The sequence below is a fragment of the Coturnix japonica genome, chromosome 1, assembly GCF_054131305.1.
Source record: "Coturnix japonica strain WE chromosome 1, WE-NBRP24, whole genome shotgun sequence".
NCBI lineage: Eukaryota > Metazoa > Chordata > Aves > Galliformes > Phasianidae > Coturnix > Coturnix japonica.
In genome coordinates, this window is record NC_140663.1 from 7,964,461 (window position 1) to 7,988,785 (window position 24,325).

Sequence of the window (24,325 nt, forward strand, 5' to 3'; positions counted from 1 at the left end):
AGAAAGAAAGAAAGGAAGAAAGAAAGGAAGAAAGAAAGGAAGAAAGGAAGAAAGGGAAGAAAGGAAGAAAGAAAGAAAGAGGGAGGGAGGGAGGGAGGGAGGGAGGGAGGAAGGAAGGAAGGAAGGAAGGAAGGAAGGAAGGAAGGAAGGAAGGAAGGAAGGAAGGAAGGAAGGAAGGAAGGAAGGAAGGAGGAAGGAAGGAAGGAAGGAAGGAAGGAAGGAAGGAAGGAAGGAAGGAAGGAAGGAAGGAAGGAAGGAAGGAAGGAAGGAAGGAAGGAAGGAAAGGAAAGGAAGGAAGAAAGGAAGAAAGGAAGAAAGAAAGAAAGAAAGAAAGAAAGAAAGAAAGAAAGAAAGAAAGAAAGAAAGAAAGAAAGAAAAGAAAGAAAGAAAGAAAGAAAGAAAGAAAGAAAGAAAGAAAGAAAGAAAGAAAGAAGAAAGGAAAGAAAGAAAGAAAGAAAGAGAAAAAAGCTATTGTAATTTTAAGACCTTGTTTTTGATCTATAAAATGAAGTTCTGTAATATGGTTTTCAGAATTACTTTTTCTGGAAAAAAATAGAGAAGAAAATGGCAATATATGTTCTGATTTATTCCAGCTGCCTTTGGTCAGTAATATGAGTTTTTACTTCTAAAACTGAAAAATTAAATATTTTCAGACAGAAATACAATTTTACATCTCCCATTCTTTACACAAAAAGAGATGCTTCCTTTGGTCATTTGAGGCCTTAATCAGTTCACACTGAAAGCTGAGATGAGATTGCCACAGGCTGAACTGGAGCAGATGCTTAGTCATTGGTATGAGAATAAAATGCAAATCCTGCAATTTGACTTCACTGCTACCACTAACACCTCCTGAAACAGGAAGACAGCTGGGCTATTATATTTCAGATTCCATTTGTAAGTGTTAATTTTAATGCCTGCAAACAAAAGGAAAGGAACAGGGCAAGTATACTTTATTCACACTGTTTTTCAATGCATCTCTAAACATGGGCTGGTGGACCTTGCTAGCCTTTGTGTGATTTTTCTTACAAGAAACTCCGGTAGATGTTTAGTCACTTCTACAAGGCCATGCTTCTGAAGTCTTCACTTTTCATGGGGCCTATGCTTGGGCAGGAACCAATTAGAACTGACAGTGTTTCAAAAACACACTCCAATTTTTCAGGAGCCTGTAATCGGTTTTAAAATCTTAGGTAAACAATGCTTCCTCTAAAAGAAAGGTAAGGTAAGAGGGTGCCACAAACAGTACAAACAGCTGCTCCTCTTGAAAAGTTTACATTCAAAGTGATAGAAACCTGAGCAGCATTATCTTGCAAATGCTATGGGCAGCTTTTAATAAACAAAAAAAAACCATGTATTTTCTCCTAGCAATTAGGATCAGTTTTTCTGGACTCATGACTAACAGTAAGAAAAGTCTCTAGTTTTAAATCTGAGACAAGATAGTTTATAGTTTTTTTAAGATAGTCAACATCTTAAAAAACAAAAACAAAAACGATCACAACCAACCAAACAACAAAAAACATTTACAATGTATCCACATTGTAAAAAAACAAACAAACAAAAACCAAAAACAAAACAAAACAAAAAGTGTATCCTCTGATATTTGCCCTACTTTATAATTTCAAAAATTGTTTTGTTCTTTTAATTGTATTGCTTTTTTACTGGAGTTGCACAAGTGTAGCTGGGGAGAGAACTCAACTCAGTGTCTACATATGCTGTTATTTATGAATAATGAATTAAATGGGTAATTTGACACAGCAGGTGAGACAATATTTTTACTAGTTCTTGAGGAGGTGGTGGAGTCACCATTCCTGCTGGTGTTCAAGAGGCATCTAGATGAAGAGCTATGAGATATGGTTTAGTGGTTTGCTGTAGCTATGGTAATGGCAGGACAGTTGGACTAGATGATCTTGAAGGTCCTTTCCAACCTTGTGAATCTGTGATTCTCTAGATGCGTTTGTGTGTAAGAATATTCCAAGGATCAAGAGCTAAGTGTGGTTAAACATCTATCTGTATAAATGCAAATGAAGTTTTCATTTTCATTGGACATTCTAAAACAAGTATTCAGTATGAATTAGAAACACATGATTTTTCTTCTCAGTGTTTATTGCCATTACTTTAACGATAACAAAAAGCAGAAGAGTGATTGTACAGATGCAAGTGTAAAACTTGTATATTCATCAGTTCAATCCCTTTAAATTGATAGTGATAGAGCACAACTGTTCTAATTCCCAGTCATTTGGAAGGATTTGCTGTGACCCCAACTTAACATGTAAACATGACAAGGGATATGAGTACAATTCCTCTGAATTCACTGAACTTGAGGGGAATCTTTCTTTGACTCAGGCTTGAGGATGAAACTCAAACAGAGAGTAGAACCTGAGAAGACAGTTATTCATGATGGTCTCAAGAACAATACCTCTCTTGGGATGGCACTCACCTTCAATTGCATTCTATAGTCCTTAACCTTGTCTTAACATAAAGACAGTTCCTGCCTATCCTAATCCATGACTGTGCCACATTTTGGCTGTGATCTTGTGGATGGATAAATAAAAAATAAATTAATAAAATCGTTTAGATTCCATTAAAACTGGCTACAGAAACCTATCCCACAAGGTTACAGAACTCGAAGGAAAATAGGTCATTTTCTGTGTGAAATCGATGCATTTGCTAGTTAGCTTTAATCTATGAAGTTCAAAGATGATCAATATTATATTATACTGTACTGTACCACACTGTACATTAAAATACAATACAATATCATCCAATACTATACTATGATCTTTGCAGATGGGATTTTGACTCAAAGTTCTGTTAAAGAAAAGGCAACATATCTTCTTAAAAATATGTATATCAATAGTTGTAGTAATGAGAGTTGCCAGCTCTGTGCATTCCTGTTTATGAGTATGTAGAAGTGTACGTATGAGCTGAGTGCTTATTTTCTTTGTCGGCTTCATTAACTATCTTCCCTTGTGGGGACACCTGGATACTAGAAAAGCGGGCAAGGTAGGGAATAAAGAAGTGAATTTTAATGTATTTTTTCATCATCTTGAATCAAAAACACCTAAATCCATCTGTTTTTTATGTCAGCAAAGTTTTTGTTGCACTGGGAAAATATCAAACATTCTCGACTTTTGTAATTAAAAAACCCTCAACTTGCATGAAAAATGTATTTTTCTTAACCACAGTGCCATGAGGAATAATTGCAGCTTGTCACAGAGAGTGGTTATAATTTTGTCTACTGTTAGTTACGTCTTCTTGTGAAGTTAACTTTTCAACTGTATTGTTCTCTAATACAATACCAGTTATTAACATGTTGAAGATATTATTTTTTGCTAATGAGGAAGAATAAAAAGAGGCTGCAGAATAGGGCTGGGTGACCTTGGTTTAGATTGTTGTTTTCGTTTAACCTGAATGCTTGTCAGACACAGGGCTAGACCTGGCACTTTTCAGGCTTCTCTGAGTGAAATATTGCAGTTACGATAAATTACGATATTTCAAGTAAAGAAAGCTTGATGGTTGCTCCAGTAATTTGTAAGAATGTAATTCTCTGTTGCTCCGCAATTTTTTATGCAAATTCTTTAAAGCATTTTCAGTATATTTTACTGTGATACCTGGGGAGGAGAAAAAAGGAGTTCATAATATTTTTTAAAATTTATTTCTATCTTTTTCTTTTTAAAAAAAAAATTATTTATTTATTTATTTATTTTAGCTCTTATTCTGTCACTCACAGTCTGATTTTTGAAACCTTTAGTGAGGACTTGGGCTCACAGAGAATGTTTCCACACTGGGAAATGAAAAACAAGCTAAAAAGGAATGCAGACATATCAGTACATTTTTCAGAAGTGACTAATAGTTTCAAGTATTAGAATTTTAAACTGCCCAGAAGGTATTCTGTGAAAATCAGAGCCCTTGAGCAAGTCTTAAATTGGGTGCTCGACTTGGGAACATGCAAAATCACTTGGGAAATCAGACAATCTTGGCCATATGCTTAATATGTTAACTCCACTTGACTAGGTCCTTTCTATACATTGCTTCCCCAATTTGCAGTTGTTTTTGTGTTGTAAATAAGATACCCTTGACAAAACCCAACTCAGACATGAAAGTTCCCCAAGAAAACCGAAGAACCTTTCTCTTGTTAAACAGCACCCTAATTATGGAGGCAGTTTTACAAACAATCCCCTGGGGGAAACATTTTCGTTCTCATCAGGAAGGCTCTTGAATAAAATAACACCTTTGCTAACTTCATTTATTTACAACAGGACATAAGAATGAGAATGGGTTAGATTTATTGCCATTACATCACGGATGCTCAGTAATTCATAAAACATTGAGTCTAGGAGTTAGCACTGCTGTTATTTCCTCTGATGCCTGACCTCACCACAGTCTAATAACATACAGGAAATCCAGAAGACAAAGGGGGAAAGAAGTGGTCTTGAATGCTAAAAATAACCATAGAAAGCTAGTACAATCATGTAATAGACTTTGGCCCAATAATTTATTTAACATAATACTAGAATCTGCTAAAGCAATTAGAATCTGTTCCAAATGTTTTTAATGGAAAATATGTTGGGGGTAAGAATAAGAACACTAAAAGAGTTGAGACGTTTAGTTTCATGTACTGGTTTTAGTTTTGTGTATCTTATTGCTTACATATGCAGACCACTTAATAACTAGACTAGAACAGACAGTCATTGTATGGTAGTTATATTTCCAGAGGTCATCCTATATAAGCCAGACGGTGATCTCAGGTGATGTATTATACTTGACAACCCAGAAAGTTGCAGTACAAAGACATTCTAATTCACAGTGTCCTCTGAGAATTGTTCAATATCCTTCGTGGTATCTCGTGTCTGGTATGCTAGTGGGATGGCATTTTTGGTGTCTTTACTAATCACTCAAGGTTAACACACCATTCATATTAACAGTGTGCTATTTTTGTTTGCTTGTTTTTATGTGTGTGAATGTTTTGAAAGTTTTGCTAAAGGAACAATGACTCTAAAATTAAATACCTTGATACTGTTCATGTCTATTCCTTTATTTGTGCTATCCAGAACTAGAACAATATTCAGAACTAATTCAGTCAGTATTTTAGACAGTGCAAATGGGTAAATAATAACTTCTCAGGAAAACAAAGCAAAACCCAACTTGCATGTTTCTTAGATAAGACTGGCTCACAAACATACACTTTTTTTTTGAACAGCTGTTCAATTTGTCTAGGCCTGCCCTCTTATGCTGCACAGTTATTTGAAAGATGTTAATCTTCATATAAATGCCAATATAAGTATTCAAACTATGATATCAGGTGTGAATAAGTCTTTACTATTTGACAGTATCACTTTATTTGTCTTACAGTTAGAGACAGAAGGAATCAAACTAGAGATAATGAATAGATTAAAATAGCTGCTTGTGAACAGCCCATTTGGCTGTTTTCCCTTTCATTAAATTAACTGAATTACAATAATGTAGATAGATAATTAAATAGATTGATAGATGGATGACATGGAGATATAAAACACTTCCCTTTTTGCAAAGGTTTCTGATAGCTTAATGAATATTAATTCTTTTAATTTTGGAAAAAAAGAAAAGCAAAAAAAAAAAAAAAAAAAGCAGAGAAGTATGGGACTTTTGATATTTTATTTAACCAGAGCTATTGAGAGTTGTCTAAATTCAGTTTGGTAGACAGGTTTGCCAGACTTTACCCAAGTTGTATACTACACTTTAATATATATTCTGAACATTGTAAGCCAGAAAAATTTGTCAGTATTAGTGATATATTGAGATAAAAGGAGAAACAGAAATCTACAACTCTGTACTGTTTTCATCAATCTACAAAAGGAAGCATGGAGATAAAGGTGATTGCTACAGCTCTTTCAGCTCAGTATCAAAAATAACATTTTCAGGTATCCAAATTGCAGTGAAATCTGCAAGTGTAGCTCAGCGCAGAGAGTATTTTGGCATCTGAAAAGGAAGAGAGAGATTAGTAGATGGACTCTTGGAGAGGAGTTGCAGGGATCAAGAATCTGGGCAAACGTCTTGAGGACAGGCACAGAGAGATGGACAGATACACACCATCAGTTTTGCAGTTTCTTTCTTAAGCAAAGATCCTTCTGTCTTGCCATTATGGTAGCACAGAAAACCAAGAGATTTCAGTTACAGGTCCTACAGAAGCTGGAGACCTTTTCTTAGGAACAGCATTTTACTAAAAATCAATCTCAATTGAGAGTGATTTCACAGTGTTTTAAAACTGGTTTCCAATAGCCCTGTTCTGCTGAGCCCCAAGTTGGAAAACAAAGTACAATAAAGGTGTTCCAGAGTCCAGTATCCTCCAAACATGTGCAAGTAAAAACCATATAACACATGGAGACTAAATACTGAAAGTCAGAGACTCATTGTACTTCTTTCCCTCCTCCTCCCCCTTTTTTTATTTTAATAATTAATAGTTTAAAATAGTTGCATTATTGCTTCAGTCACTTTTCACCTATTTCCCCAAAGGCTACCACTTCCCTCAAGGTTTACAATTGTTATAATATTTCAATTTTTTTGCATAATTTCTCACATTATATTTATTTACACTTGCACTTTTTAAAAAAATTAAGGCATTCCACTGGGATGACTTTAATAAAAGTTTCTTATTAAAAGTTCCATAACATCATGGTTCCCAAACCTGAAACCAAAGTCCTCAGATTTAACAGTTTTCATGATTCAACAGATTAAGTGTGAAATAGGAAATATAATAACAATAACAACATAGCCATATCCCACACAGTTGTTCCACTTAAAATTCTTCTTGAAAAGTAACACAATTCATAAATAAATCACTTCTCATAGACTGAAAGGTACTTAAAAGACTCTGTGAAATATCTTTCATATAGTCATAAAATATGTGCTCAGAAAGTTGTACTGAACTAGAGAAAAATAATGAAAAAAAATTTGATATGACTATACTGAAGAGGAGGGAAAAAAATAAAATAAAAAAGGAAAAAATGTGAAATCATCAGCCTGTGTTCTCAAAGTCAGATGTATCCTATCAGCTGCCTCAGCAGTATTCATTTCAGAAAGGCTATATCCTGTTTGCTCAGACCTAAATTCATGTGAAGCATCTTCTATGGTCAATGAAGAGTGACCTTGCCCTTGGGAGTTACTGTTCTTGATTGGGCTGACTCGTCATTCACAGGTACTTGTTGCTTTCTGCTGGCTGTGATTTGGGCAGCAAATTTATCAAGTGCAGTTAATGCCTCTATGTAAAAGAGATAAATCCAAACTGTCTCTATAGTTTTTTTTTTTTTCCTTTTTTTTTTTTTTTTTCCCCTCTCTGAGCAGGAAGTGAGTCTTTTCCCTTTGTTCTCACGGATGCTGAGAATAAATTTAACTGCCAGCAACTTCTGTCTCATCTAAGAGACATTGCCATCTGCCTTAAAGTCCTTACAGTCCTTCAAATGGATCCACCTTCCCCAAGTATTGCCATACTCCAGGCAGGTTTATTTCCAGTTTTGTTGTTATTTTGCTTTGCTTTGCTTTGCTTCCTTTTTTTTTTTTTTTTTCCTTCCCCCCCCCCCCCCCTCCCCCCCCTTCTCTTTTCTGCAATCTGTTTCTTATATAAAAGTCTTCATGTTAGTACAACAGAATCTGTGAGAATAGCCAGGGAAATATTAACCTCAGTACTACTTACAGATGTGGCCAACTCTACCTTTTCTAGTTAAACAAAAGATGTGTTATTTCCTAAGTCTCCTGGCATCTTGAATCTTTCTGGACCATCCCACATGATTGTTCATCAGCTTGTCATGATGATCAACTATCCCCTTGAAGGTGTCTTGGAGATGTGCTCTTTGGTATTTATGGTTTGAGGGTTACAAGAGTAAGGATATGAGTTCCTTCAATTGCACTAGCACAGCTGAGGAGCATCATTGCTGTCAAATCCTTCTATATCTTCCATACCTTATAAACTAAGCCTGTAATACCTCTTTAGTGACTGTGTGCATTCCATCAACATAGCTTCTTCAGATCATCTACTTGTACTGCATTAATTCATCATTGGCCAGCAGTGGTTTTGCTGTGTTAAATTTTGCAATTCTGATACAGTTTCTGTGTGAACTGGACGAGAAAAATTGACTCTTTTCTAATAATCACCACTTTTCTTACAAGCCATAAACAGTACTAAACTAGGAAAGAATATCTAAAATATAATGGCAAAAAACAGTTAGTGTGTGCTGTTATCTTCTCCTTGCTTTATTGAGAGAGTTCTGGACTATGTGGCAGCTGAAACAGATGCAAATAAAAGACATTAAAAGTTTTTATACTGGATGTATATACAGATTTATTTATGTGTGGATATATAACTGGGATATACATTTATGCTTACATATCTGCTGTCACTGTCACCACCGCTGAAACATACCACCCACCATCTCACTGTGCCACATCCATTGTTTGGTGTCTATACATGTTCAGCAAGTATCAATGAATGTCAATGGGTGTAATTTTTTCCACATGGAGATGACATGTGACATGAAGCAAAGGTGTGGAGATGACACACCTTTGCTTCATAAATACTTCAACGTCATACACCATTTTGTCATACTTTCCTTTTGCTGTCATCTGTCACATGGTGACAAAACATAAAATATTGGTGGGAAGCTTCAACCTCTACTGCTGTACCACCAACATCTGCCTCTGATGTCATGGGACAACATAATGAAATAAAAGGCATTAGTTTTGGACCATTCCGTGTGTGTGTGTGTGTGAGTGTGTGTGTGTGATGTTATGTATGCATATATAACTTCAGGTTGGCATGATACTGGCTGGCTGAATTCTATTGCAAGTTAAGAAATAAGCCTTGTCAAGTAGCAGTGTCTTGTCACCACTCATTATCATGATATAGGACATTTATTCCAGACATGTTTCAGCTGTTTGAAAGTGAATCCTGATGGTCTGATCGAAGTAAAAAAATGGGAATCATCAGAACTTTTACATTCATTTCAAGGTCTGAGATCTATTTCTTTCTAGCCAAGTCTTGACATCTATCAAACTGTGAGCTATGGGAAAGCACATATTTCAAGAAGCCAGCTTCAGAAATATATCAGTGATATGAGAACAGGCCGAGAGAGTTGGGACTACTCAACCTGGAGAAAGTAAAGCTCTGAGAAGACCTGAGGACAGTCCTTCAGTATCTAGAGAGGGACTACAGGGAAGAAGCAGACAGACCCATTACCACAGTCTGTTGTGACAGGATAAGGGAAAATGGTCTCAAACTGAAAGAGGAGATTTTCACCGGATATAAAGAAAATGCTTTTTGCAATAAGTAGAAGTGAAGCAGTGGAATAGGTTTCCCAAAGATGGGGTTCATGTCCCACCCCTGGAAACATGGAAGGTTAGCCTGAATGGGGCTCTGAACAACCTGATCTGTCTGTGAATGTCCATGTTCATTGAAGGACCGCTGGACCAGAAAGGGCCTTGTAATAAAGAAGGTCCTTATTTAAGGGTCCCTTCCAACATTTTATGATTCTATATCACTTACAGTCTAAGCTCTGTAGGCTTCCACTTGGGGTCAGGGGGAGATGGGATAGGGAGGAGTACATAGGAAAGCTTTTATATCTCTGTTGACTGTATTTTTTGTGTACAGAGATGGTTTGACTTCAATACTCTAAAAGGTATTTGGGCATGTTGCCCTATTTGTGATAGGTTAGACTTCCCATAATATGTTTATCAAAACTCCCTGGGGCTTTAGGCTATCCAAGACACATTCATTTGACACTTAACAGTGATATATTTATCGTAGTTATTACTCACTGGTACATTTGGAAACTTATTATATATAATGTGTCTTTACATTGCATTTTAACTGAAATACGAAAACACTGTGGGATTTCCCTGTCATGCCTCCTATTTTAAATGGTTTATTCTAAAATCACTAAGAAAAGGGTAGATCATTTTTGACTTAGGCTGACCTAGTTTCCACTCTTTTTTTGCTTGCTACATACCAATATCAGTGAAGTTACAGTGACATAAACCAGAGGAATATAGTCAAAAATCAGATCCGTCCTATATCAAATCACTTTCCACATCTGTTTCCTATTTGTCTCATAATGACAAATGGAATAATCTCAGGAATATCTTCTGCTTTAACTGTCCTGCCACTGACTTTATGGCCTTATCAAATATCCATTGGTGTGCATGCTGAGCAATTATCATCTACTAAGAAGAAATCCCACGTAAATGCTGATTGTTAATAACATTTTTCAATAATGGCCTGTAGCATTAGTGCCTTTTTATATTACTGTAGTTGAAGTAGAGCATTTGCCTGAATTAACTGTCTTTTTTTATTATGCAAGTTCTATATTTGTGTGTGCAGTATTAAAATAAATAAATAAAAAGTCTTTTTCATTATGTAATAATTTCTGGTCAAAAGGAGTTAAGTCAGAAAATTGCATGGAAGTGAGGAATGTGTCTGGATGATTAAAAAGTAGAAAGGACAAAAGGAATAAATTTAATATTGTGCAAGATATTACTGATACAAGATGACCGTATAAATACAATCAAGCAAGCTACATTGAAAAGATTGTGCTAGATTTCTAGGATCGAACGTCACAAAGTTTGACCAAAGCTTTTACCTTTCAAAGTAGGAAACCTCTTCAGATAGGCTGTTCTGCTAAACAGTACATTTTCCCTTCACCTTTTTTTCACCAGCAAGTGAAGTGAAATGTTAAGAGCTTCTTGAGTTCCTTTAAAAATATGTAGTGCACGCACACATATCAGCTATTTGTGTGACTGATCTTCACATTAAATATATATGTATATATAATCAAAGTAATTGAATTAGTTTTTTGTTTGTTTGTTTGTTTGTTTTACATTCTACAACAGCACTGTGAAGTGCCAAGACTCTAGTACTGAGCTCTGGAGAATTATCCTTGAGGATGAAATAATTGTGTGCAATTCACTGAGGCTTTTACTTCTGAACACAAGACAATACAGTATACTTTCTGGAGTTCACATACTAGTAAAGGTTTCCTGGAGTTCTTGTGTGCGATTTAGTCTGGAGAAGGAAAATACGCAATTTAAGAACAGCTTGTAACCACTGTAAGGGTAGTTACTCTCACTCTTTCCCATCATAGTAGATAATATAACAAGGACTGAAAGCAACAATGATTCTTCAGATGGTTCAATTTAGGATAAATAAATAAACGAACAAATAAAATTCTTTCACTAAGGATGCAATGAAAGGTTTTCATGACTTGTTTGGATAAAACTAAAGCTGACTGTAACCTGTGTTCGCAGTAGTCTTCTCTCAAATGGAAGCTACATATTTCTATACATTGTAATATTTTCTCAGTTGATTTATTTTATGAATACCTATATTTTAGTCACATTCTGCTCTACTTATTTTTGTTTCTTTTCCTAAAACAGAGAAATATCTCTGATCAGACAGCAGAAGTTGGTATTTAATTTATATTTATTGAAGGACTACCTTCATTATCTAACTTGAAGAATTTTTAGGTATTAGCAACTGAAAACTGGGTGCACAGAATAATTGCCAGAATTATTGCCAGAGCACGTCCTGGCTTTGGAGTTCCTTGTCTTAGTTAGGTGTCAATGGAAATTAACCACAGTGGAGATGGGAAATGGAAATTTTAGCTTTTACTGTGTCCTATGCAATTCTTCTCTCAACATAATGTCTACTATGCCAAAAGCATTTATTCTGGTTTTACCCTTAGTGCAAAACATAAGGTAAACAAACTATTAAGTTTGATTGGCAGACTTGGTCCCCCAGTTAAAATTAAAATCATTAAATGTACTGAAAAGCCTATTGCTTTGGATTTACTGACCTTGATTTGAGTTAGTGTTGACTGAGGCCCTTTTTAATCTTGTTTTATAAACCCATGTGCTTTTCCCCCAACTGCCATTTTGTAAAAGTTGCATTGCACATTAGTGAAAAACAGCTTTGCTGATGAAGTTAAAATTGGTTTTGATCACACAAAAAACAGTAGGTCACTAAGAACTCAAGTTCAGGTTTTGCATCCTGTAATGCATTAATCTACATTTTCATTTTTTGCAGGAAAAAAAAAACACAAAAAAACCCAAAAAAAACCCCCAAAAAACCACAAAACAACAAACAAACAAAAAAAACCCAACCATTTGAAATTCCAGCTTCTTCAGTTAAAACTACACAGGCATATTCTTAGTGAAAGCACAGACTGTTCAATGAAACCAAGTAAAGTGTATGTGAAGAAGACTAGATGAGGCACAGGCTGTGTTTGCTTTTTTGTGCTTTTGAGTACCCTCAACACAACACTGATTAGAAAATGGGGACTTTTTCCAGACACTCACTTAGTGTAATTTGACTTCTCTTGAGCCAAAAAAACACCCTCCAAATAGTATGAATTATATATAATGTGCTCTATTTAATTCAAGCTATTTTTAGCACCATTTCATCAAATAAAATCATTTTTTTCTTTCTTTTTTCAACTCCACAGGACAACATTTTTAGGATGGAAGATTCACATTTTGAAAATGGCCGAGGGAAAAGCCCTTACGATCCTAAATTGCTGACAGCTTCTCTTTTAGTAGGTAGGTGCCAGAACATAGGTTCAATGAGGTGTTCATTCACTGCCAGTTCCCTGCCCTTTTCCCTCCTCCCTCCCTCCTTCCCTCCCTCCTTCCCTCACTTCCTCCTTTCTTCTTTCCTCCTTTCTTCCTTTCCTCCCTTCCTCCTTTCCTCCCTTCCTTCCTCCCTTCCTTCCTCCCTCCCTTCCTCCCTCCCTTCTTCCCTTCCTTCCTTCCTTCCTTCCTCCCTTCCTCCCTTCCTCCCTTCCTCCCTCCCTCCCTCCCTTCCTTCCTTCCTTCCTTCCTTCCTTCCTTCCTTCCTTCCTTCCTTCCTTCCTTCCTTCCTTCCTTCCTTCCTTCCTTCCTTCCTTCCTTCCTTCCTTCCTTCCTTCCTTCCTTCCTACCTATGGTAGACCTTCTTTGTTTTATGTTTTCTGTCAAGGCTGAAGTCATTCCAGTTTCATTTATCAATACAGTTGGCATAGCTGTCTTGAGACAGCTAGTCTTGGGTAAAACAAGATTCAAGTAGCATACTAACTTCTCTACCCCCCTGTGACACCTTGTTTCTTCAGCCTCAGATCTAGGTGACTCTGGTGGTATTTTAATTGCCCACTTTACTGTGTGGCCTCACAGATGGTTGCCCAGCACATCTGGAAGCAAAGTGAGGGCTAGAATAAGTACTTCTTCATATCAGTACTGTAGCCAAGTAAAGTCCATCAAAAAGTTGTACTTACAAAAAGCTGAAGATATACAAACATTCACAGGCCCAGGCCTTAAAATGATGTTTCAGTTGAAGAGATGTATCTGACAGTGAATGCACTTAAATTCCTATCCAGAACAGTGAGATTTCAATAAATTAAGTATATTTGAATTAATAATACGTAGTTTCATAGAATATGTATGTATGAAGCACCTGGTGCATGTTAATCTAATTGAACTAATTTAATTGATTTAATTTATATAATTGATTTAGTTTATGTAATTGAATTGTGTTTGCTGTTTTTTCTTCTTCCTTCACAAAAAAAAAAAAAAGCAATATTTTTTTTTTTTTTGAGAGATGAAATTAAGAGAAGAAGAAATTGAGAGCAAAACAAATTTGAATCCTATTTCTGTAAGAATTCAGCCTAAGAGTAGCCACTTTTTATTCTTAACATGTAACTTTCTGGAACTTAAACACAACTTCAAATCCAAGGGGACAGCAAAAGTCTAGGAAGCCTGCAGATTCTCTTATCATAGAAGTCTTTGGAAAATGACACATAACCAGATACACTATGTTCTCTGGGACTACGTATGTCCAGTAGTGCTTAGTGACTACAAATTTTATTTGCATTATATTTAAAAGCGAAACTATTCAAAAGAGGCAACAACAAAAATTTAATCTTCAGTGTGCCTCATTTCCTGAACTTCAAAGCTTCTAATGTTCACAGGTGATGAGCTACCCTGGGGACATGCACTTTTTGAAATGAAAAACAAGAAAGGCTTTCACATCTTGCTCCAACTTGTATCCTGAACAAACAGAAAGAAAGAAAGAAAGAAAGAAAAAAAAAAAAAAAAAAAAAAGTATGTGTAAAAGTCCAGTGTATAAATTAGTGCCTGGGGCAACTTGAATTTGTGGCTGAGCTACTCTCAAGGGATTGGATTTACTATTTACTTTAATGTACAATAAAGAAAGAGAATGATGACAGGCCAGTATTACATGGTATACCCGGTATGCAACTGCATAAAGTCAACAGAGTCTAGCTTTTCGCATTCCTTTTTTTTTTTTTTTCCTTTCTTTTTTTTCCTACACAGATATGCACAAATATGATTATCTTATTTCCCTTGGCTTAGATTTCAAGTCTTTATAACATCTTTGTTTTCTTGAGTCCACTCCCTATCTCAATAATTTTTGCTCCATGTACTATTCCTCCTAATAAACAGACTGAGCATCATATTTTGTTTTAAATCAGCCTTCCATTAGAGTCTTGGTTCTATTAACACTGTAGAAAATGGCACAAATTCAGCATTCAATGCTAGTGACTAATTGCACCTCCAGTAACTTACAAGATTCATGTTGAAGTTAAAATTAATGTTCCTGCATCCTGAATGTGAACATCCTTTCTGTTCTGCCTCCTCATAGTTACCTCGCAGTTATACTGTGTCATTGGTTATAATGCTACAGTTGTTTCAGTCTTTTAGTAGAGAAGTTCCACTGATATTTAAGAAAATGTACAGCAGATTCACCTGTGATTCACAATAACTTACTCTCATCTTTGCCAAAATGCATAAAATTTATGTCTAAATTATGACCAAAGGTAATTTCCTGTCCTCACATTAGGAGGTATTGAGAAGCCTCTCAATACTCTGGAAATGAGAAACAGGGAATGAACTGACCAAACATAGTCTGTACAGAGAGATGTGGTGCAGCTATTCTTTGAAGCAGTGAATGGGACTATGGAGGCCAGAAGAACCTCTTGATAATAAATACCTCACACCAAGAAGAATATGTATAGATGCTTTCTTCCCTTCTGAGCGGAGAGATATCTAAGTTGCTCCTGGACCCCTGACTGCTATTATCAGTATTCACAAGCAACTAGGTGTTATCTTAGGTTCAAGAGAGCAAATGTAAAAAAAAAAATAAATAATTCAGCACTCATTGAAATGCAATATTATAATTAGTAACAAAATGTTGCTATAGCAAAAATAAAAGAAGGCTGAGAAGTGTAAGTAATTTGTATGGTTAAATGCAGGAGGAATGAGGGGAAAAATAACTTCTGTTCTTCATCAAAAACACTAAAGAGATTTTTACTAAGTGGGAAAAAAGAGTACGTTCTTGACTCTAACTAGAAGGTAAATCTTAGGTAAGTCATATGTAATTACTTAGGCTGGAATTTGATCAAAACACTGAGGTTAATTTGCAAAAAGTAATTTAAGATTTTTAATAGCCCTTAGTACTCAAGATTCTTATTTTACATTTCAGCTGAAACACTTATTACTGTTAAAGGATCTTCAGTGTTCCTTCTCTCCTAATAAAATTCAGTATTTGGAAAAAACAACAACAAAAGTTTAACCTTTTTAAAATTGTTCCAATATTTTTCTAATATTCTTACTTTCCCTCATCCACCTGCAATCATTTTTTCATTATTTTTTTAAGAGCCGTTCATCAAAAGTAGTTATTGTTACTTTACTCTTAAGTAAACACTAGCTGGGAACATGATACAACTAGTTCTTAGTAATATCAGACATTATTCAGCCATTCCCATCTATATACTGCTAATGAAACAATCCCCATTTGAGTGGGCTAATGCACGAATATGTAGAGACTAAATAGTCTCTGGGCATAGCAAGTGTGTATTGCAGGGCAGGAGAAAAATGAGAGGAGCTTAGTATTTGCAGAAAATAATCACAGGAGAAAATTATCACTGAATGTGTTAGTCTAAAGCAATAGCATTGGGATAGTTGAAAATAACTCAGGGAAGGAGACAGACACTGTTCCATTATTGGTCAGCTGCTGTTTAGGAGATGTTCCTTTGGGATTTTCAAAAGCTCTGATTATCCACAACCCAACTCAAGTCTATTTGTGGTTCTGCGTCTCAACGTTTTAAAAGAAAAAAAAAAAAAAAAAGAATATCTATTTATCTATCTATCTATCTATCTATCTATCTATCTATCTATCTATCTATCTGTTTATTTACATTGTTTTAGATGCCTTTGTATTTCCAAATATGAATTAATCTGATCTGAAATTCAGTAGATTCTTACCAATCAAGAATTTACTATCACTGTATTACAAATTAGCTATGAAGTATGTTTGAGTTTAGTTTATTCTAGTTTCAGTGATATTTTGGCTTTTGTCTGTAATTAGAGTGTTTTCAAGGCTCTGCTACGTACTTCTGAAAATCTTTAGTTACATGAATAAACATATAATTAAAAAAGACCGTAGAGGCAGAGAACCATAGAACGGCTTAGGCTAGGAGAGACCTCAAAGATCATCTCTTTCCAACCACCCTAACACTGGCAAGGTTGCCATCAACTAGATCAGGCTGCCCAGTACCTCATCCAACCTGGCCTTGGGATGGGGCATCCACAGCTTTTCTGGGCAACTTATTTCAGTGCCTTAACATTATCTGAGTGAAAATAAATAAATAAATAAATAAATAAAAAAAATCCCCTCTTTTATTGTAAAACTATTTTCCCTTTTCCTATCACTCTCAGACCATTTAAAAAGTCAGTCTCCCTCCTGTTTGTAAGCTCCTTTTAGATATTGGAAGGCCACATGGTGATTGCCCCAGAACCTTCTGTTACCCAAACTAAACAAGCCCTTCATAGGAGAGGTGCTTTGGCCCTCTGGTCATCTTTGTGACCCTTCTCTGAGCCCAGATGAGCAGTTCCATGTCTCTCTTGTGCTACATTTTAAGAATGCAGTATTCTGTAAGAGTGGAATCAAAATGATTTGGCAAATAATACATACTGTTTAGCATTTGACATATTAATTTGGTGATGAAATTTGAGAGATGCTGGGAGAAGGGTCCTGCACTTCTGACTCTTCTGTTCAGTATGTGCGAAAAATAGTTCCTCTCCCCCTAAATTTGTAACAAGTGAACTTAATAGTTGTATTTGCATGTGTATGTTAAAATGCTGCTTCTTTAGCATGCAACAATTTGTCTACAAATAAAGTGCTTTATTTCTATGGAAACAACTGGAGGCCATCAGTTTGCTCTGTACAGAAAGCCACATTCCATGTTTTATGCTGTTGGACTGGAAATACAAAGTGACAACCTTTTTGTTTGTTTGTTCGTTTCTTTCTTTCTTTCTTTCCTTCATTCTTTCTGCCTGAGAGATGTTTGTTTGTTTTCTGTTTAGTTCTCTTTCCCTAAAGCCAAAGAAGACAGCTTTGAAAATATGGAATGGAATGGAATATGAAAATAATAGCACAGCAAAACTGTCAGTGACATAGAAGAATCATTTCCTAGTGTATCAGTGAGCAAATATCAGCCCAAAATATGCAGCATAGGGAAACAAAGATTAGCCATCTTTTAACTGTAAGAGGAGGTAAAATCCTAGAAACACAAGATTAGAAAGAACCTACAAGATCATCTAGTCCAAACATCATATCACCATAACTACACAGTAAACTACTAAACAATATCTCGTAGCACCTCATCCAAATGCTTCCTGGACACTACCAGGTATGGTGACTCCACCACCTCCCTGGAAAGGCCATTCCAGTGCTCGACCACTCTTTGAAAGAAAAAGTTTTTCCTTGTGTCTAATGTAAACCTCCTCTGGTACAACTTGTGGCCATTTCCTCAGGTCCTATTTGTTGTCTGGAAGAAGAGGTCAACCCCCTTCTCATCACAACCTCCCTTCAGGAAGTTGTAGACTGCAATGAAGTCTCCCCTGAGCCTCTTCTTCTCCAGACTAAACATCCCAGCTCCCACATCCGCTCCTCATAAGACTTGTGCTCCAGACCCCTCACATTAAATCTTCAGTAGTTTATCAATAGTTCTAACTAAAAGGATGTGCATATCTGAGGTATAAAATACTGAATCTTGTTGTTGTTTTTTAAATGACCTTTCTGTTTCCTCATAAGTAGTAAGTAAAATAGTGCTTTTTCTTGCTTTAAAAAATAAAAAAATAAAAATTTGTTTTGTTTTTGTTTTTTCTCTTCCCCTTTGATGTATATTGATTTATCCTAACTCACTTGGGAGTGGAAGACAAGTAAATGAAGATAAGGTTGAAGATAAGGTTAAAGAAAGGTTAAGCATAGCATCAAAGCCATTTTCTCAAGCAAAAAAGTTTTATGTTCTTTAAACATTTAGCTGCATACCATGTACATAATAATCACTATAATTAAGTGATTGTCCTTTAAAAACTTGAAAATGACATAGAGGAATGATAAATTGTTAATTAAGGATATGCTGTTCTGTTTCAATTCTGATTACACCTCCTGCTGGGCACAACTGATCTATTCTAATCTCTGCTGTGAACTGATTCAATTCCATTCCTTTCTCTATCATGTTTTCACCCTTCCTGACTTTCATGGTACAGGGCCACTGTGGGTTCAATTGATAATTTCATGGTATCGATGCTCTGGGGAAAAGATGCCACTGATATCTGATAGGCATGCTTGGACATGGTTGTCCTACCATGCAAAAATCTAAAATTGTCATTAAAAATGATAAACTCATTCCTGAAGTGTGTTTTAAAATAAAGATAAAGTAGAGTTAATAATGACCATGAAAAATTTATTACTTTAGCTTAAAGAAACAGTTATTTCATCCTTAAGCTTCTCTTTTACACAGGAAACTCATTTAAAATGGGTGGCCTGAAAACAGCAGTTAGAAGCAATAATAATCTTTAATTCTGTATTAGAAGTATAGAAGAGTGTATCTCATTTCCTATTTAGGCATATTTCTTATTTTTATTTTCTCTACCAGTTGGCATGTATTTAACTTGATCTGGTCCTTTGCATTTAAACTGTGTTTGTTTCCTCCACAATTCTAGCTACTTCAAGAGAGGAACATAGAGACTCTAATATTATGTGTTTCCTCACCAGCTGGGCTATATGTGTGCGCCATTTATGGGCTGAAGTATCACAGGTCAATTTCTACTCCTCTTGTTCACTGTGGTACACATTGGGTTGAGGTAGTAGCAGATGTTCTCCTTTGCTCTCTTAGCTGCTGCGTTTCGCCAGTCCCAGTTACAAAAGTGGCAGAAGTCAAAAGGAATGTAATGTCTTCTCTGTAGAAAATCCTTTTTTAAGAGGATTTGCTGTTTTCAGGGAAGAAAAATTAAAGAATTAAGAAAAAAATGCAAAGGGGTATGATGACTTTCTGAACTGCAAGTGAATGACCCTTTCTTCACTTCTAAACACAGAATAACGAAACCCCTGCAGTGTGCGAAAAAAAACAAACTCTGGAGGTCTTCAGTCAAAACTTCTGTTCAGAAGTTCAAAATAGAGTAACTTCATAGCTGAATAGACTTTGAGGAGTATTTTGGTTTTGTGTGTTACTGTCTTCCAGGTAGAGATGTATAGTCACTCAGTTTTCCAGCCTAAGTATGCAAACATATCTTGGTAAAGTGTCTGCAGTTGGCGGATATAGCTCATTTGAGAGGTTACTGTTAAGTTCTGCAGTGAGAAAGTGGGTCAAATAATATATTTTCAATGACAATAAATTGCATATGGTTTATTGCTTTGTAATTTTCTCATTACCCCCATTAGTGTAATATAAACAGAGGGCTGACAACTTTCTCTTACTTACCATGACTGGAAATTTGAGAAATGTTTCTTACAGTTACATCCTCCCACAGATGGAGAATTGTACTCTGGCACAGCAGCAGACTTCATGGGCAGAGACTTTGCCATTTTCCGAACTCTGGGGCATCACCATCCAATCAGAACAGAGCAGCATGATTCCCGGTGGCTAAATGGTATGTAAAATGTACATTTATCCAGTTACATTCATTGAGCTGTTAAAGACTAGCACACGGCTTTGTTCCAGCAACATCTGTGACATGTACACTTCTCCTTTATTCAGAGCAGAATTTTGTCTTAAACTAGTTAAACTAATCAAAAGTGATTTATAAAGAAGAATTTTTGTTTTAATTACATTGAGATTTGTGGAGTGAGATTAAATTTAAAACATATACAGAAACTAAGTTAATACAATTAAGCCACAGGAGCAGATTGCTGTAGGGAGTAACTTGGACAGAAGCTCAAGGCCTGTGGAGGCATCAGCCACACGTCAGCACAAAGTAGCTATGTAGCCTTGGGCAGGACAATATTCTGTACTAGCTTTAATTTTTGACTGGATTGAAGGGAATCTGACACTAGCCACCAAGTCCAACAGAAAGTGAATCCACTGATTTTTCTGAGCAGTCCAGAGTTGTCATTGGGTTGCAAAAAATGAAAGGAATCTTGGGTATTTTAAGTTATTGTGTTTCAAAATATTCATCAGCTGAAAAGAGAAAAAAAAAATATATGGTTATTACAAAGCAAGCTTATAGCTGCTTGTTCACATGTATAGGATAAGAGGGATAGCTTCAGCGAAAACCTTGTTTTGACTTCATGCACCAAAAAACTTTAAAATGTGTTTGAGTTCTCTATCCAATTTTACTGAAGTCAAATTTTCACTAACTTAACTGGATTTACACTTGGCAATAGTTATACCAGGATTATGAGAATTTTGGAAATGAATATTCATTTTTAAAAATCTGCCATTTGTGTTAAGTGAGCCAGTAATGCTAGCTGCAGTTAAGACTGTGTTAATTTATATTTCAGTTTTGAAGACTTGACTAGCCACTTTTTCTGTACATGCTACTTGCATCTGCCAGACTTGCACTCCATATTATACATGTCTGTGCTGAGGTCTGTGCTTTCTTACATGGTTTTGCAATTCAGTGCAAAGTGATCATGCAAAATTTTAGTATGTAACAGCAGCCAATCTTTTCACAACAATTTCTTGTCATTTAAAGTAAGGAAGTTCTCTGTCATACTAGTTATTATATTAGATCTATGTACAAATAATAATGTATCCAATCTAAATCTCATGGTTAAAACTGTAAAGTTATTTTGGAGGTTGAATGAACAGAACTGCATAAAATATGTAGGCTGCTCTGAAAGTAATGCCTTCTATTCATTCCAGCAGAAACAACAACAGATGCTAAAAGGACAATAACACCATTTGATAGAGAGAAAATTTAGCCCCAAAATACTATTTTTCAACATAGTCACCACCTCTAGCTATGCATTTTTTCAGCCATGACCAAAAGCCTTTATGCCACACTCATAAAACTGCCTCACTGTGCTCATTAACTATAGTTTAGTTTCCATAAATATTCAGCAAACATTGATGAATGTCAATAGTTGCAATTATTTTCTGTAGGAAATGAAGGAATTCAGTGGCACACCTTTGCTTCACATGAAGTACTGTGTCAGACACCACTTTGGTAGACTGCCTCTCCCCTGTCATCACTTGCATGGCACCAAAATATGATGAAATATTGGTGGGAAGGTTCAGCCTCTACTGACATATGACTAACATTTGCCTCTGAAGTCATGGACCAACATAATAAAATAGGAAGCATTACTTTCAGGGCAGCCCTCATGTATGTACATATCAGATAACCACATAAGAGTGCATATGTACATGTGTGTATTTTTAGCATGATGACTTGTGTGAATCTGACTTTTGTCCTGTTTAGTTTAGTCATAACTCAGCCACACAACTGGGGGGACACTTGATACTTATACAGTAAACCAGCAATATTGTTTATTGGTATATTTTTTTTTACAGTAATAGAGAAGATAGATGTACTTCAGAAAACATTACAGTAAAAGTGTTACAGACATATCCATACCATCTACATCCAACAAAGGGCAACAAAGCTGGTGAGGGGTCTGGAGCACAGGCCATATGAGGAGAGGCTGAAGGAGCTGGGAATGTTCAGCCTGGAGAAGAGGCTCAGGGGAGACCTTATTGCTCTCTATAACTTCCTGAAGGGAGGTTGTAGTGAGCTGGGGGTCAGCCTCTTCTCTTGTGTCATTAGTGATAAGGCTAGAGGGAATGGTTTCAAGCTGCAGCAGGGGAGATTCAGGCAGGACATTAGCAAATACTACTTCTCAGAAAGGGTTGTCAGGCACTGGAATGGACTGCCCAGGGAGGTGGTGGAGTCACCGACCCTGGGGGTGTTCAAGGAATGATTTAATGTTGTGTTGAGGAAAATTGTTTTAGTAGGAGTTATTGGTAATAGGTGAGCAGCTGGACTGGATGATCTCTTAAGTCTTTTCCAACCTTGGTGATTCTGTGATTCTATTCTGTGATCTATCTTGGATCCTGTCAGAGTAAAAATATATTCAATATAACGCAATGTTCATTTTCATTATGATAGTTGTGATGACATATAATACAGTCCTGCGAGCAAAATCTGCTTTAGTGCTCTAAATATGCACAGTGACAGCTGAGTCAGGAGCATGAGGAGCATGTATATGTTGGGAAAGCACATCCACTGTCCACAGCTCCTGTACTTCATCGCTGAAAATGTGTCATTTCTTTGTGGATTCGGTTATCGGTCTTTCAGCACTAAATGTGAGAACTACTTTTCCCAAATTAGCACTAAGGTTACATGTGACAGAGTAGAAACCACAACCATTTTGTGCAAGATGGGAAGGTGAAGACATTTGCGTGTAAAGAAATGATGAATTCAGGCTCTTCAGAATTTAAATATTGTCCAAAAGAAGTGTAGAATTAGAAAGGCAGTATTTACTATAGCAGACAGTGAAAATGATTTTCAACACTAAGTGTAGTTCTTAAACTATCTTCCTGTATGGAAGTATAAATTTAAGTTGGTTTAAAAATGCAAGAATCAAACAGCATCTTTTAGAACTTATTCTCATAGCTGTATATAATTTAATAGACAATGATCCGTAAGTACATTTTTGAAATCTATCTCTCCCTTTCAAGTCAATGAAGTTACATTCCTAAGAGGCAAAATTTGACTTAAAATTTGCACTACAGTGCTCCTATTAAACGTTCTAAAACCCTACTGTTAATTTCCCAGTGGTAATGTCCTGGCAGCCTTTCTGCACAGATCTCCTAATTTCAGCATCCAACAAGGAAGTCCAAAAAATGATAACCATTTGGATTTCAAACTCTGCAGACATGCCTTTACTTTGACCTCTTATTTTTTATGTATTTATTTTTTACTGTGGCCATTTGTATATTTTTTAATGCAATTAAAAAAGACTTTTTGTGATTGCATGTATTTAAGGTGAATACCTTTTAATGAAACATTTACATTGAAGGATGAGGTGTACTTAACATTCCTAAACATTTGTACAGACCAGTTTTGAACCCTAGGTTTGTAGACATTTACACAATTTTCAGCAAAAGTGTGGATTGCTACATAGTGGTGGGTTTGGTTTTTCAGTTACTGTCCAGAGTGTGCTTATCCTCATGTTAAAAACTGCTATTGTAATGAACAGACGCTGAAAATTTGGTAAGGACTGCAATTCTAACAAAAAATATGAACTCCTTCCTCAAGAACCTTAAGAGATAGGTGGCGAGACAACCTATTATAAGTCTTTTTGTACACTTCCAGGGACGGTGACTCAGCCACCTCTCTGGGCAGCCTGTTCCAGAGACTGACCACTCTCTCAGAGAAGTATTTCCTAACATGCAACCTGAATCTCCTCTGGCACACCTTGAGGCCATGTTCCGCTAGTCCTGTTGCCATTTATGCAGGAAAATAGGCCAACCCCCACCTCACCACAACCTCCATTTAGGTTGTTGCAGAATGCTGTAAAGTCTCCCCTGAGCCTCTTCCAGAATAAACAATCCCAGTTCCTTCAACTTCCTCATAAGAACTGTGCTCCAGAACACCAGTTTCCTTGCCCTTCTCTGGACACATTCCAGGGCCTCAATATCTTTCCTGTAGTAAGTGATCCAAAACTAAACACAGTACTCAAGGTGTGGCCTTACCAGAGCTGAGAAGAGGGAGGTGATCACTTCTCTGCTCCTTCAGGTTACACTGTTTTTGATACCAAGCCAGGATGCTGTTGGTCTTCTTGTCCACCTGGGCACACTGTTAGCTCATTTTCAGCTGAGTGCCAACCAGTACCCCCAGGTCCATTACTTCCTTACGTTATTCCAACCACTCCGCTCCACCATGCGTGTAGTGTTACCTGGAGTTGTTGTGGCCAAAGCGGCCATTGGTCTTGTTGAACATCATTCCATTATCCTCAGCCCAGTGATTCAGCAAAGCTCTTGCTCATGTTTACTTTGTTCAAAACAGAGATTTGAAATTGCTT

General features: G+C 36.3%; 1 protein-coding gene across 4 annotated transcripts in view; it reads left to right on the plus strand.

Moving 5' to 3' along the window:
- The window catches only part of SEMA3A (semaphorin 3A), a 316,274-nt gene that overhangs the window by 238,792 nt on the left and 53,157 nt on the right, over window positions 1-24,325 (plus strand). For all 4 annotated transcript variants that reach the window (XM_015876098.3, XM_085552395.1, XM_015876186.3 and 1 more), the window contains 2 exons: window positions 12,465-12,558; window positions 19,828-19,947. In XM_015876098.3, the coding sequence (XP_015731584.1) occupies window positions 12,465-12,558; window positions 19,828-19,947 (214 nt within the window). The remainder of the gene's footprint in view (window positions 1-12,464; window positions 12,559-19,827; window positions 19,948-24,325) is intronic.